The 13,872-nt window shown below is 42.8% G+C and overlaps 1 protein-coding gene across 3 annotated transcripts in view; it reads left to right on the top strand.

Moving 5' to 3' along the window:
* AOC3 (amine oxidase copper containing 3) overlaps positions 1–13,088 on the top strand; it is a 211,842-nt gene extending 198,754 nt beyond the window's left edge. For all 3 annotated transcript variants that reach the window (XM_086924077.1, XM_086924078.1, XM_086924076.1), the window contains exons 3-4: positions 4,719–4,848; positions 10,644–13,088. In XM_086924077.1, the coding sequence (XP_086780203.1) occupies positions 4,719–4,848; positions 10,644–10,928 (415 nt within the window). In that variant the 3' untranslated portion in view covers positions 10,929–13,088. The remainder of the gene's footprint in view (positions 1–4,718; positions 4,849–10,643) is intronic.
* The last annotated feature ends 784 nt before the right edge of the window (positions 13,089–13,872 follow it).

The following is a 13,872-nucleotide window of genomic DNA, read 5'->3' as shown; positions in this document are numbered from 1 at the left end:
GCCACCGGCTAGTAAATATCACTCTTTGTCCAGTCAGTCAGCCCGGATGTGGTAGTGGAGGAGTGAGGTTTGTGTGATGCCTTTTATGATCTAGGGATTGGAGAACAGTGTCTACTTTCTCCTGAGCTGCCCTTTGCACTGGAAGTGACGTCAGATATACTTACACTGCTATTCTAATCTTTCACTTTGGAGCCTCTAGAAGCGATGTCATTTCCTAGCAGACAAGAGTAAGTCTATAGGTGAATCACACATTATTATATTTGATGAAGCATGGTGGCGGTGCAGGTTTTTCTTTTTGTGCTTTTCAGATCTTACGTGACAAATTGGAAGTGAATCGAACTGTGTGAAGACGTCCCATTATGTATGGCAGCCCTACAAAGTTTCCCTGGTTTATGTGTGGCTGGCTACTCCAGTCCAGTTTTTTCGATGGATTCCGGGACTTTATCCCATTATAAATCGAGGACTGCAAGTCTAGGTTTAAAACCTTGACTGAAGCAACTAGTCACTCAAAGACCATGGAAACTTGTCAGGACTGGCATGACTCTTTACTTGGGGGATAGGAAAATCCCAGAGCTTAGTCTGTAATTTAAAAAAATGTAATAAAATAAGTGCAGGGATCGAAACCTTTTCTTTGGAGCCCACCGCTAGAGCTACAGAATGCAGGGGTTTCCAAAAACCAAGACTACCTGTTCTCAATTTCACCTTGTTCTCCCTTTTCTGCCATTCTCTTTGGGTCTGGGTAAAAATCTGAGAATGCAAAATAAGTCCCGCTGCCCAGGTTAAGAGCCCCGGGGCTGCCCGCCTGCATACCATCAGCATAAAGTATGCGCTGAAGAAACCGTACATTAGGGAGCTACCATATCTGTGATCAAGAGGGTCCTGGACAGTGGATTGGTTTAGGGACAATAAGCAGTTTATGGCATAGAAGTCTCAGGTGGACCCTGTCTGGTGTTTCTTACACACTTGGAAATCTCAGAATTTATTAGCAGGTTTTCAGCACAAGGAGGGATTCAGGGAGGGACACCATTACAATTCATGTGCAATAATAGCACATTTACATCTGCGGTTTGAAATGTGTATTTATGAAATTTCTAGAGCGCATTAGACCAAAAGACATCAAAGCACTAAGAACCTGAGAGTAATAGATACACCGGTGGCAACTCCTAACACACATACCCAAAGACACGCTCCCTAACAGAAGCGCAATCTATATAAAGCCAAGTTTTAAGCTGCTTATGGAACAATAGGTGCGAGTTCAGGCAAAAAGTGTTGTAGTTTATAAGTATAAAATTATTCTTGGTCACATTTATGTTTCAAAGGTGTTAGAACACGCAAAGTTGTTCGCTGATAAGACCTTGATGTAGGACTGTGCATCATCTGTGTATTGAAGAGGAGGGATGTCCTGTTGGGTGAGCACAAAACCAAGTAATCCATATACAGATAGACAATATGGAATTGAGGAACTTTACTAAGTAGCATTTGACTTGAGGATGATCTTTGACCTTGAGGATGCCATCTGGACAATCTGCCTGAGATGAACCTAGTGAGCTAGGCCACGTTGATATCTGTGATACCCTTGTTCTGACGAGGGTTCCACAGAGAGGCTTATGGTCAATAGTTTAAAAGCAGCTGATGGGTCCAGGGGAAATAGGCGGATATGGACTTCTTGTTAATGATATATAGAGGGTGGAAGACTACTTAGATGGTTGTTCTTTCAATGCTTTGGGAGACGGGTTAGACTGAAGCACCAGGTGGGGATTGATATGTTGTTGGGGATTGATGTTACTGGTCCACTCTATGATTTCACAAATTAAAAGAAGGCGGGTACTCAGGATTTTGCCACCCTAGGCGAGAATTGAAAAATTCCGCCCCCTCCCGTTTACTACCATCACTCCGCATCTCTCTCTTCTGAAGTTCATATCGAGCCCTCCCTTTAGAGCTCCTTACTCTGCACCTCTCACCCCTCCACTGGTTCATTAACTCTCCCTGAGTCTATCACTTATTGTTCCAGTGTTCCTCGTTCCCTTGCAACCCCCCCCCCCCTCCGCCCTGGCCCTATTCAAAAGGTCCTTTCCTTCCTGTTTCACCAGCCCCTGCACTCCTGATACTTCCTATCATACCACCTTCTCCCTCAATGATTCCCTCATCGCCTCTTTCATCTCTGTTCTTGGTGTTTTTTATCTCCACTGAACTTAGAGTACCCAATATTCCCCCTTTTTTAACCCATGCCTCCCGGTCACCTTTCATCACTTCCTGATATCAGTCGGCCTCACCTTTCACCTTAATTCAACACTTACCCCTCCCCCGCTTCTCTAATATACTCCTTTCTGCAGAGCTCACCCATTCTCTCAGCTGTGCCCCCGGTGGCATTGGGAACCCCCCACTTCAGCAGCTTAAGCAGAGGCAGCACTGACCCCATTGAATGGCGAACTTGTACCTACTTAAAAGTGAAAAGGTCGTTTGGGGGCCTCTTCTTCCTGCAAGTAAAAATACCAGCGTTAGGGAATATCAGGAAAGAGGGTGGATGTGTGAAAGGACGGATGCACACATGCAATGACAGATGGATGGATGGAAACAGGATGGCTGAATGGGGCAAGAGGTTAGTGCATGGAAATGTGAAGGGGGTGGATGGATGAGTAGAAGGCAAAGGGAATGGATTGACCCTCCGAAGGAAGATGAAAAGCTGAAAGGAAGGAACGCTTTTAAGCAGGGTTGGATTAGCAGGCTTTGCGAGCTCGGTGTGATTAGAGGTAAGTTACAAGTGAGGGTTTTTTTAATTTTGTGGATACTCACTTGTGTCCCTTCCTTTAGCACCCCTGCCCTCCATTCACCAGGTCCTGCTCACCTTTTCTTTCTTGCCTGCCATCCCCCACTAGCTTATTCTCTCCCTGCTTCTGTGCGTGCCATCCCTCCCTCCCTTCAGTGGTTCCTGCTCACACCCTGCTTCTTTCGTGTTGCATTGCCCTTCCTTGCTTCCCTAATACACCAAAATCAGCTCTCTCACCCCCTTTCTCGTCTGCCATCGCCTCGAGCCCCTCTGCCTCTCCCACATGCACCTGCAAACCATTCTCCTCTTGCTGCTGCCCTACTCCGTTCATTTAGACCCCACACAACCCCTCCTGCCTACCAGTGCCTTAGCAAGGGTGCCAAGGGCCCTACTGTGAGCAAGGAAAACATCCCCCATGGAGTAAAAAAAGAAGCTATATTTGGACCCTGCTGTGTCTCGGTGCCACTGCACAATTAACAGCTAGGCCTCTGCTGCCCATTTCAGCACCCCTCCCCTCTCCCTCTTTCACTGCAATGCTGTGCTTTCTCTGCCTTCTCGGCATCCTAGAGGAAAGAAGCTCCGTGGTTGGAAGGGCTGGAGCGGTAGGCCTGTCGCCTCGTGGACTGCCGGGGCAGAGAAAGGCAGGGCAGGTCAGGTGGGTCACAGGAATGGCAGGCCATGGTGGCGCCGTGTTAAGTGGGGGACCAGCGGAATAGTGGATGCAGGCGCTTCTGGTGGAGGTGGAGGGGGGGCGAGGGCGAGGGCTGCAAGTGTGTGAAAGTATGGGGAGCAGTGAGAGGGGTGAGCAGCAGATTATGCGTGAACGTTGGGAAAGTTGCGACTAGCAGAGAGCAGAGTGAGAATCTGTGTGTTCACTGGTACTGCCGGCCGCTCCACACACCACTATGCTAGGGTGCACTGCGCAGCATGGATGTACAAGCAGGTGCGCTTGCACTCACTGCCTTCAATTTTTTTTTAAAAATCCCCCCTTTTCCGCCCTAGCCATTTTGCCGCCCTAGGCGGCTGCCTAGTCCTGCCTAATGGTAGAAACGGCCCTGCGGGTACTTGTAATGCGAAGTATATTCCGTGAGCACAGTTCGGGTCTTTCTGGTCTTGGGATACTGAGGAGGTGAAGATCCACAATAGGAGAGAGAATTGACGTTGTTGCCAATGTGCAGGAATTGATCAGAGATTCATTTGAGGATGGAGGAGGCGATGACCTTGTTATATGTAGTAGCTTTTTGGGTATTGATGATGCTGGCTAGGGATTAAATGCTCAGGGGTTGGAAGGAGTACCATGGGAGTCTGAGGTGTCAGTTTATGTTAGGGGTTGTCTGTGGTTATTTTTAAATTTAGATTTTGCACCTGGTTAATCAATTTTGTGCATCTATTACAGGTTATTTTCAGTTTCGATTGAGGGGGTGTAGGGGAGCAATACTTTGCTTTCATTGCTGGCACTGAGTATCGTTTTCAGGCGATGGCGTAATATTATGTCCTCATGTTGTATTTGCAAGCACTCTTGGATGGTTTGAGGGCTTTGTAGTTGTATGAATTTTGGAATTCGCAATGTGCCCTTTTAAGTTTACATATTTGTCTACAGTGATGCAAGCCTGAAATATGCCTGTTTCATTCTTGGGGGAGGAAGGGGGCAGTGTACCCACTTGTCACATATGCACAGCTTGCTAAATCCTTCACTGGGTTAATGCTCTTGCTTCTTCAATCCCAATGAACATGCCATGCATTTCATGTTTCTGAAGTTGATACAACCAGTGCTATTGAATACTGGGGGAGTGGGCGGTATATCCAAAACATTACCCACCGGCTTCTGGATACTCAAACCCTTCTGTTAAATCTACAAAGACGAACCAGGATCAGCGGCAGGGAACCTCTAACCAATGTCCTTTCTAGATCCCAGCTCAGCAATGGTCATATCTTCTCTTCTAACTCCTAGGTACAAGCTGGCGGTCACCAAGCGGAAAGAAGAAGAGCTCCAGAGCACCTCCATATTCAACCAAAATGACCCCTGGACACCGACTGTGAAATTCAGTGACTTTATAAATGAGGAGAACATCACAAACGAGGTCAGTGGAGTAAGAGTGAAAGAGACTCATAACTATATTCCTTATATCCACATATAGAACGGTGGCCCCCTAGGAGTCATTACATTATTTACTGATGCATGATGGGAAATTGCCGAAATGATCATGCATGAAAGAGAAATCAACACAAATGATGGCTGATGCTCTGTATTTAAGTATACAAGTTTCATAACAAAACAATCAAGGGGTAATCAAAGTAGTCAAAACAATGCAGGCACTCCAGGTGACGACGCAGTGCAGGTGCAATTAGGTGAGCCATACAACAACAAACATATACTACACTGACAATATTTTTGTTTGCTACCCTTGTTCTTTGGAATACTGGATGCCCCATATTTTCTATGGCATATTGCATATAACCGCACAATGACCAGGCTGAGAAGAGAAAAGATGGCAGCAGAGCCTAACGATTTGAGTACTCAAGGGTTAGTTGTGGCCTTCCCCTCAATTATAAGGATATTCTGCGCTCCAGGCAACATTTTATTTTGTTATATTGGAGCTGCCTCACCCCATCAATGGGTCTGTGTTTGATGCTTACGATGGCTCTCTGGCACTGCCAATGGTAGCACCCAAAAGCAGCTTCACACAATATAACATAAGGTATTTGGAAAGCACACATTCACCCTTGGGACATCTTGGTGATGGATAACAGATGTTTATTGTCACCCAAGTCAATGGTACTCATTTTATTGACCTCATAATGATGAAAGGCTGAGAGGGCTTGCCGGAGGTCAAACTTGTGACCTTGAGATCAAACACATATTTCTGAAGAGGATTCAGAAGTTCACTGAGCTACAAAGGCCAGCTCGTCTCCATTAAGCAGCAGACCTGGTGCATAGATGCCAGGTTTCCCTGGTCAATGTGTGATGTGGTACTCTAGTCCTGGTTGTTTCCTTTGAATTCTGGGTTACACGTCCCAGAATTCAAAGAAAAAACATGGACTGGAGAAGCAAACCAAGCATGGACCTGGGGAACTTCCCGGGGCTGCTGTCGGTTTATTATTTTGTAGGAAGGAAGACTGCACTTAGCGTCATCCTTCAGGAAAACCCCACAGGAAGCAACCAACTAGTCAAAATGTATTCAATCTGCAATAGATTCCATAGTCTCTACTGCAGGTATCTAGTTGATGTTAAAAATGAAGTGATTTTGCGTTCTTCTATTGTATAGGAAGTCGATATTTTTCTTGTTTTAAATTGTTTAGGCAGATATATTCAAAACGACTTTAAAAAAATTGAATACTTTGAATGGATTTTAGGCAGTCCATTCCAAAATACATGACGATTTTCTTCATGAAAAATCGAAAACTCTACAAATGTTTCTCTCAATCATTCATTCGTTAGAGTTTAGAAAATCAAGGTTCAAGGGAGAGTGCTCTCACTAAAAAACTATAAAATGCATTAATGTTGAAAAAGTACTGAAAAGCCTGCATGGGGGAGGCTAAAGAATGAGCTTAAAGTTTATGGATAAACTATGGTGTGAGGGATAATGTAGGGGAACTTATGTGGGCCACGGTTATGGTTAGGATTGGGGAAGAGTTAGGGATTGAGTCAGGGTTAGGTTAAATTTAGCTGTTGAGTTGACTTATGGTAAGAACAAAATATGGTTTAAGGTAATGCATTATGGTTAGTTTTGGAGTCAGGGTTAATGTTAGGATTGGGGTATTGGTTAGAGTTCAGGTAAGAAATGGGGTTTTAATTTAGATAAGGTTTATGGTTTAGGTTAGATGGTGCAGAAAAACAGGGGCACAGGAGGTGGCATGGGCGGTATCTCCCAATAAAATAGAAACAACATGGTGTGAGAGAAAAAAGTTAGAGTTAAGTTTAAGGAGGAAGTAACAGGGATTAAGGTAAGGGTTAATGTACGGGTAGATAGAATTTGTAAATAGAGTGGTAAAAATTCAAGTTCAGAGTGTACCATTATCTATTGTTTGTATTAAATTGTTAAATTTGCATAAGCCAGAGGGATTTATGGGTAGCAATTCAACGAGAAAACTTTAACTGTGTTTCAAGAGATGTATGGAAATTAATGGCAGGTCAAAGCACAGCATTTTACTTCCACAAAGGTATCAATTTAATTGTCGAGCCTGCTCTAACTATGTGTATTAGGTAGTAAAATAATGGGAAGCAGAGGAAGGCAGAGTTCTTAAGAGGGTTTGAAGGGGCAGGTTTATTCTGTAGGGATTGATGCAGAAGTCCTGCAATAAAAGACACAGAAATCCCCATACACTCAACATGTGCAAAAGTCATACTTCTTCCAACAACTGATGGTGCACATTTTTGGGGAAACTATTCCAGTGGTGCTGTTTAAAGCTTTCTGCAAACAACATGTATTCTGACTAGTTGGCCAAAACAGGAATGGTGGGAGAGAAACTTGTCCTAAGGCACAAGCAGTGATATACAAAACATGAATAGGTAGTGGTGAATGAAGGGGTCGCACCTCAAATTTACTGTTTAGGCGGGCTACAGAGTAAGTTAAATAGTAACCTAACATGAAAGAGTAGACTTGGTGTCACTCAGGGTAAGGAACCACCCACGACCTTAGTGTAGGGAACACAAGTAACAGCTGTGACCTGTGGAATAGCTTACAACAAGAGAAACCCTGGCAAACCACGATATTTCAGATTAGATTGATGACACAATTCTGTACAACCTAGCAAAAAGAACAGGAGAAGTCCTCTTGATACAGGAAACACGGGAAGTACATTTATCAAAACATGCATTCGTTTATTTGACAAATATCAAAGTAACAAAATTAATACAAGAAGTTGCAAGGACTCAGACACTTCAGTCTGGATAATACAGTCAAAAATCTCTACAATGATGGAGATAGTGATCCAGTCCTTGTTGTAAAGAACATGAAAAACCAACACTTGTTTCCTCACCACCGTGACTTTCTCAAGGCTTAAAGATATATGAATTATTAGAAGAAGTTAAACAGCAGACATAATGGGAGTAAATCTGTAATATCGGCATACAGAGTCTGTAATTGTACCTAGGCCATTTTCCATCTCAGTTGCCGTAGCTAAAATATTTGATAGTGTCCTGAAAGACCGTTACGGTACAGACGGGAGGAGACTGCCTTCACGACAGGTCGGCGAAGCAACGAGGGACTTATCATAGTGCCCTAGATGCTGTGTTAAAGCGTCATCCATACTTTCTACACATAATATATTGACATACAAATTTCAAATACGAGTCTGAAATATCGTGAGTGCCAAGGTTTGTTTTGTTGTACACAAGCAATGATACATGCATCTATGATGCATCTGTTGGATGTGCAAATCTTAGTGACAATTGCTAAATGATGACAGAGTTTGGGGAACTGAAGGGCTGCAATGCATCAACAAAACTTTAATCATATGTTGATATTTTAGTGACAGGTAAATCTGAGACTATCACGAGTAGGTATCACTGCCGATTTGAAAGGAGCATATCTGTTTAAGTCTGTTTTATGTATGTCTGGCAGGTAAGAGTAGTAGACACTGAAGACACACAATTGCTGCTAGTCACGCCAGTCTATACCAAAAATCTTCTGCAAAGACCAAAAAGGCGCCCGCATCGTCCTGCCAAGAATGCACACCTTGCTTTCATCTCAATTTATGAGATCACATATTTCATTGGGCATGTCTAACTTATTTAGCCAATCCTCACAAGCTCTTCCTTTTTGCACCTTCTATCGTGAACATGCTGATCTCATTTTGATGGTTGAAAAATACAATTATGTTCATGGTCTCCATAATCTTCTCCAGATTCTTCTTAATCAGGATGTAAACTCTTTTCTCTTAGGCATGGTGTAGGCCTACCTGCAGTTAAATATTTTTTTATAAGGTTTCTCTGACTTGACCTTCCGACAATACGATCTCTGCGAACTACATATGACTTCCAGTAATAGCTCTGAATTCACCAGCATATTCCCGACTGACTCCGTAAACATTTCATACAGCCACTCTGAGATATCTCCACTGGACTCTGGCGGAGCAGAGAATTGAATTTCAATTCTCCTGATTCTGCATCTCCAAATCATCTCCATATTCCTCCATGAATGCCGCTTTCGACATCACCTGTTCAGATCTCTTAAACTAGCTACTCCAGCTCAGCTTCTTGAGAAAAATTAAAACAAAGTAAACAAGCAGAGAAATCTAGCAAGACACAGGGTAGTGTGCCAAAAAGAAGGCCATCAACGAAGAGTGTCAACCAACCCAACCATATTCAAACTTCTTAGTCAGTGAAGTATTCCACAACTGACAAATCTGAAATAAATAAAATGCGTCACCGTTAGTTTTGTACTTTGAGCTGATCAGATTTAAATATTGCCAGGTTCTTCAGTTTCTAAAGTGCCATGATGATGTCACAGTTCCCTCAGTAAGAGAACAGAGGAGATACATTTGTTGGCCAAGAAGCATTGCTTCAAGCATTTTCCCTACATCAAATTTGTTGTCTTACTAGAAAATCTGAAGTGGGTTTGTACGCCCCGACATGGGCCTGTGGCTTGCCAGGCTACATGAGCTCAAGTTTCATGAGGTTCAATAATAGAGAAACACTTTTGGATTTAATAATGCTGTAAGACAGTGCTTTACAGTTGTGGGCGATTTACTCTTAGGATTGAGATGTATATATCTGTAGTGGCCTCAAGAAGCTAGACTTATTTTACGGGATCCTGCCCAGAATAATGCCTAGTGGTTTAGGAGCAGCAGACAATCATTTCTACAGATCATATTTCATAGTCCCAGCAATCCTTTCAGATGTCCTTTTACTTATTCACATTTGTGGGAAGGAGTTATTTTGACCTTACACGTTAGTGCTGAGCCTTATATTTTCCCAGTCATGCTTTCCTCTTCAGACTCTCCTTTCATCTCCATTGTTGTTCATGACAACCACCTGATGACATTTGGGTGGTCGAGTTTGTGCAGTTGCAAGCACATCCACTCCAGTGATGCCACTAGTTGGCACTGCCAGTTACCAGTGAACCTCTGGCAACAAACTCTATCCCATCTTCTGCACAAACTATTATTTAAATATCCCCTTCAATGTCCTCAAGTTGTTCAGATCAGGTTGTTCCACTGTTACCTTGTGGGAAGATGAGGATTATCAAACTGAGATAATTTCTGGGATCTGGAGTGTTCCAGTTTTCTTGCATTTCTTTCCAGTGTAATTTATGGGCTCCTGTACCCCACAAGCAGCCACTAAATGGCTAAAACTGTTGTTGGGATTATGACGTCCATAGATTTGAGCACTGATCAAGATACCTGGGAACACTCAATTGTGTTTTGTTATTGACATCCTCCCCGTTCTCAACCTGTTTTTCGAGAGTACTACTTAATTAGATCAGTGCTATGATCCCTGGCATATGCCCTCAGAACATTTATAAACAGTCCAGTTTGAATGTTGTGTTGCTTGAAATTGAAATTCCTTAAAAAACAGAGGACCATAGGCGTTTGTGAGAACAGGAACAGTTTGTTTAATTAAAAAGTTCAACCGGAAGAACAGTTACAGGCACTAGGTCTGAGCATTGTCTCAATATGCATCGAGTTTGAGGTTTCTTTATATACAAGATTACAACAAGCAATAAAAAGTTTCTGATGTACCATATATGGTGAGGAATGTTGGTTGCTGTTTAGGGTCATAAATTAAGGTCGATGGTTGCTACAGGTGGGTCTTCGCCTGCGTGGAAACGTAAATCACCGATGGAGGGAAGGTGCAAAGTGGAAGGAAAAAAAGTGAATACAGTTTTACACAGTTAATAAACAAATCACTAATTTTGGTCTCTCATTTCTCCAGGACCTGGTCGCCTGGATCACTGCCGGCTTCCTTCACATTCCACACTCTGAGGACGTTCCCAACACTGCGACGGCAGGAAACTCAGCCGGTTTTTTCCTGAGACCATTCAACTATTTTGATAAAGACCCTTCCCTCTACTCTCCTGATGGGGTCTACTTCCGAAGTGACCAAAAGTACACCACCTGCGAAGTCAACCAGCTCGCGTGCCCGTTAAAGGAGTCATCATGTCCCATAAAACGCCCACCATTCACCTACGATGGGTTTCAGAACATTGTAACTATATAAGCATCATGGACAAAGCCCCCTGCATAGGTTGCTGACAAATTTTAGTCTAGTGACCACTGGCATTGCCAATGCTCAGCCTCCAAAACATCTGTAGCTGGAGGGCCACGCCCTATTGTTAAGCAATCCGGCTTGAGGTCACCTTAATACAAATGGGGCTTTTTCCAAATTGTTTGATGATTTTCTGGGCTTGCTTAAAAGTACACATTTCTCTTTTATTCTATTGAGTATCAGGTGCAACTGCTATGCTTGTTGGTCTTGCTGTAGCTCAGTTTTTTTCAAGGGAACCCCCAAGAAAAAATAAGCTGCTTAATTGAAACTTGTAGGCCCATTCCTACCTCCCTCTGCAAAACTCTATAGCCATGTTACCACTATTAAACTATATAGTCATATTATTGTTTAGTCAGTACTGATACAACATAAAACCTGAGTGCATTTACATATTTTCACACTAATCAATTCCACTGGAATTCACTCTCACCTCTCTTCTTCAAGGTAGTTCACAAAGTTTCCATAACTTTCTAGTCTGGAAAGCTGATGCAGCTAGCTATAGGGAGGTTTTAGTCAATATTATTGGCCACACCTAAAACAATCATAAGCGTGCCTTCCGACTGATTGAGCAGTAGCCAATCATATTGGCCTGTATAACAAGTTGCTCACATTGTTTCAGTCCTTTTTTAGGTCGAAGCGTACCAGACAGCTGTTTAAGACATCTTGGGGACATTCTGAAAGCTTCCTTGGGAATGCATTCCACCCGTTGCTTACCATTGGCTTTGTGGTTTGTAACTCACATTTCCTGACCCTCTATTTGCTGGCTATATTTCGTTTAGGCTGTCCAGGGTGGTTTTGTCCCTCCCAAGGAGCAAAGCCGTTTCTTACCAACTCCCCTTGTAACTGGTGTTCCTTTCTGTAGACAGGCCTGTAAATCTTGTTCTTTTCTTGTTACATTTGCTGTGCATTCAAAGACAAGGCAGGGTAGATGCTAGAAGGTGACCTCAGACACATCCACTCTGCTGGACATGGTGTCTGTTCTGTGGGGGTGGCCTTCAGACATGCAATGAGCAATATCTTCTAAATCAGGTATTGAATGAGTCACAAACGTGGAATGAATATACTAATGATTGCTGCAAAGTGTGTATCTATTGTCTTGTTATATTTTTAAGTTGGTGGGTGTTTACATAATATATGTTTCAAATTATATGTATAGTTTATGGTGCATATGCTTTGCATACTCTGTAATAATTCCTAACAGTATTAAATACACTGCTGTAGTAGGTATATAAAAGGGGTCTCTTTGAGGCATTCTCAATGTGATTACAGGTAATGAAATGTGCTTACTTGTTGCACTGCTTGACAGTAAAGGAGTCTCAACAAGCACTGGGCTTTCTTTTCACTGTTGGAAGTATCAGTGTAACCTCTTAAGTGCCTCTAGAAAGATTGTGTAAGCTACAATTGTTAGGAGCAGAATTTAAAAGTATTTCTTACAACAGGTTTACATCCACAAATTGCATGCAAAAATTCTTCACCTGTATTATTCCTTAATATCCTGCATGAAATTGTACATTCTATCAAACTTTACTTACTTTCATCCCCTATTTTAGTTTTAAGTGAACCACTGTTTCCCTTCTTCCTTCTGCCTGCCTCCGCTGTTACAAATTGTTCTAAATATCATGCCTATCCATCTTAACCTCTTTAGGGAAACCATAACTATCTTATTAATTCCAGAAAGCAATTGCATCTCACCTAGCCCCCTCTAATGATCAGATCTGTGTCCATAATGCAACACAGAGAAACTGGCATGAAAACATGGAATGCGTGTGCAAAACTAGCCCCAATATCTAATGGAACTGACAACTAACTATGGGCTCCTGGGTAGCGTGCTACTCGCTGTAAAGTGCTTCAATGCCTTGTCAGGGATAGTAAGTGCTATATAAATGCAATTTTTTTTAAATTAAATGTAAGGCTCTGTCTTCTGAAGGAGCTTTGTGTTCACTTTTTTTTTTCTTACTTCAAAGTGAGAGGATTTATGTGACCATCTTGTTGGACACTGGGTGTGTTAAAGAGTTTTTTTCTAGCACACAACAACATTTAAATGAAGTGTGAAGCATTTCAGAATATATAAAAATTAGGAACGCACAAATAAAGCACATTTTTTGTTCATTCTGAAGTGTGTTGGAATCAAATACTTTAATATGATTTATTTATTTATTTGCGGTATTTGTAGAGCGCGACACTCATCCCGGGGGATATCAAGGCGCTTATACCTGGACTGAGACTACCGCCAGTTAGCACTAAGGCGGTCCTTAAAGTTTGGGAAAGAGGAAGGTTTTTAGTTTTTTTCGAAACAGGAGGTAGTTAGTGGTAAGTCTTAGGTCTTGAGGGAGCTCATTCCATTTCTTTGCTGCCAGGTAAGAGAATGAGCGACCCCCGGTCCTTGTTTTATATCTGCGTTTATTTCTGGCGAGGGCAGACTGGAGTGAAAACAGATTTCTTGTGGGGACGCAAAATTCAATCTTCCCCTGGAGAATCGTAGGACCTGTCTTATGAAGGGCCTTGTGGGCATGACCAAGCAGTTTGAAAAACGCTCTCTGGCGTATCGGCAGCCAGTGCAGTTTCTTCAGGCACTCTGAGGCAGAGTCAAACTTGCCTTTATTGCAGATAAGTTTAGCCGCCGAGTTCTGTGGTACTTGTAAGCGTGAGAACAGATACTCGTTCATGCCCACAAACAGCGCGTTGCCGTAGTCCAGACGGCTAACTAACAAGGCGTGGGTGACGGAACGTCTACAATCCAGGGGTATCCAGGGAAATAGTCTGGCAAGAAGCTTCAAAATGGAGAAGCCTTTGCCACAAAGGGATCTCACATGGTCTTTAATGGACAATGCGTCATCCATAATGACGCCCAGATTCCTTGCGTGTTGTTTCAGAATGGGGGCCATACCAAGTGAGG

This window comes from Lissotriton vulgaris, chromosome 5 (genome assembly GCF_964263255.1).
Source record: "Lissotriton vulgaris chromosome 5, aLisVul1.2, whole genome shotgun sequence".
NCBI lineage: Eukaryota > Metazoa > Chordata > Amphibia > Caudata > Salamandridae > Lissotriton > Lissotriton vulgaris.
Note: the sequence above shows the minus strand (reverse complement) of the source record. Positions and strands in the feature narration are given on the sequence as shown.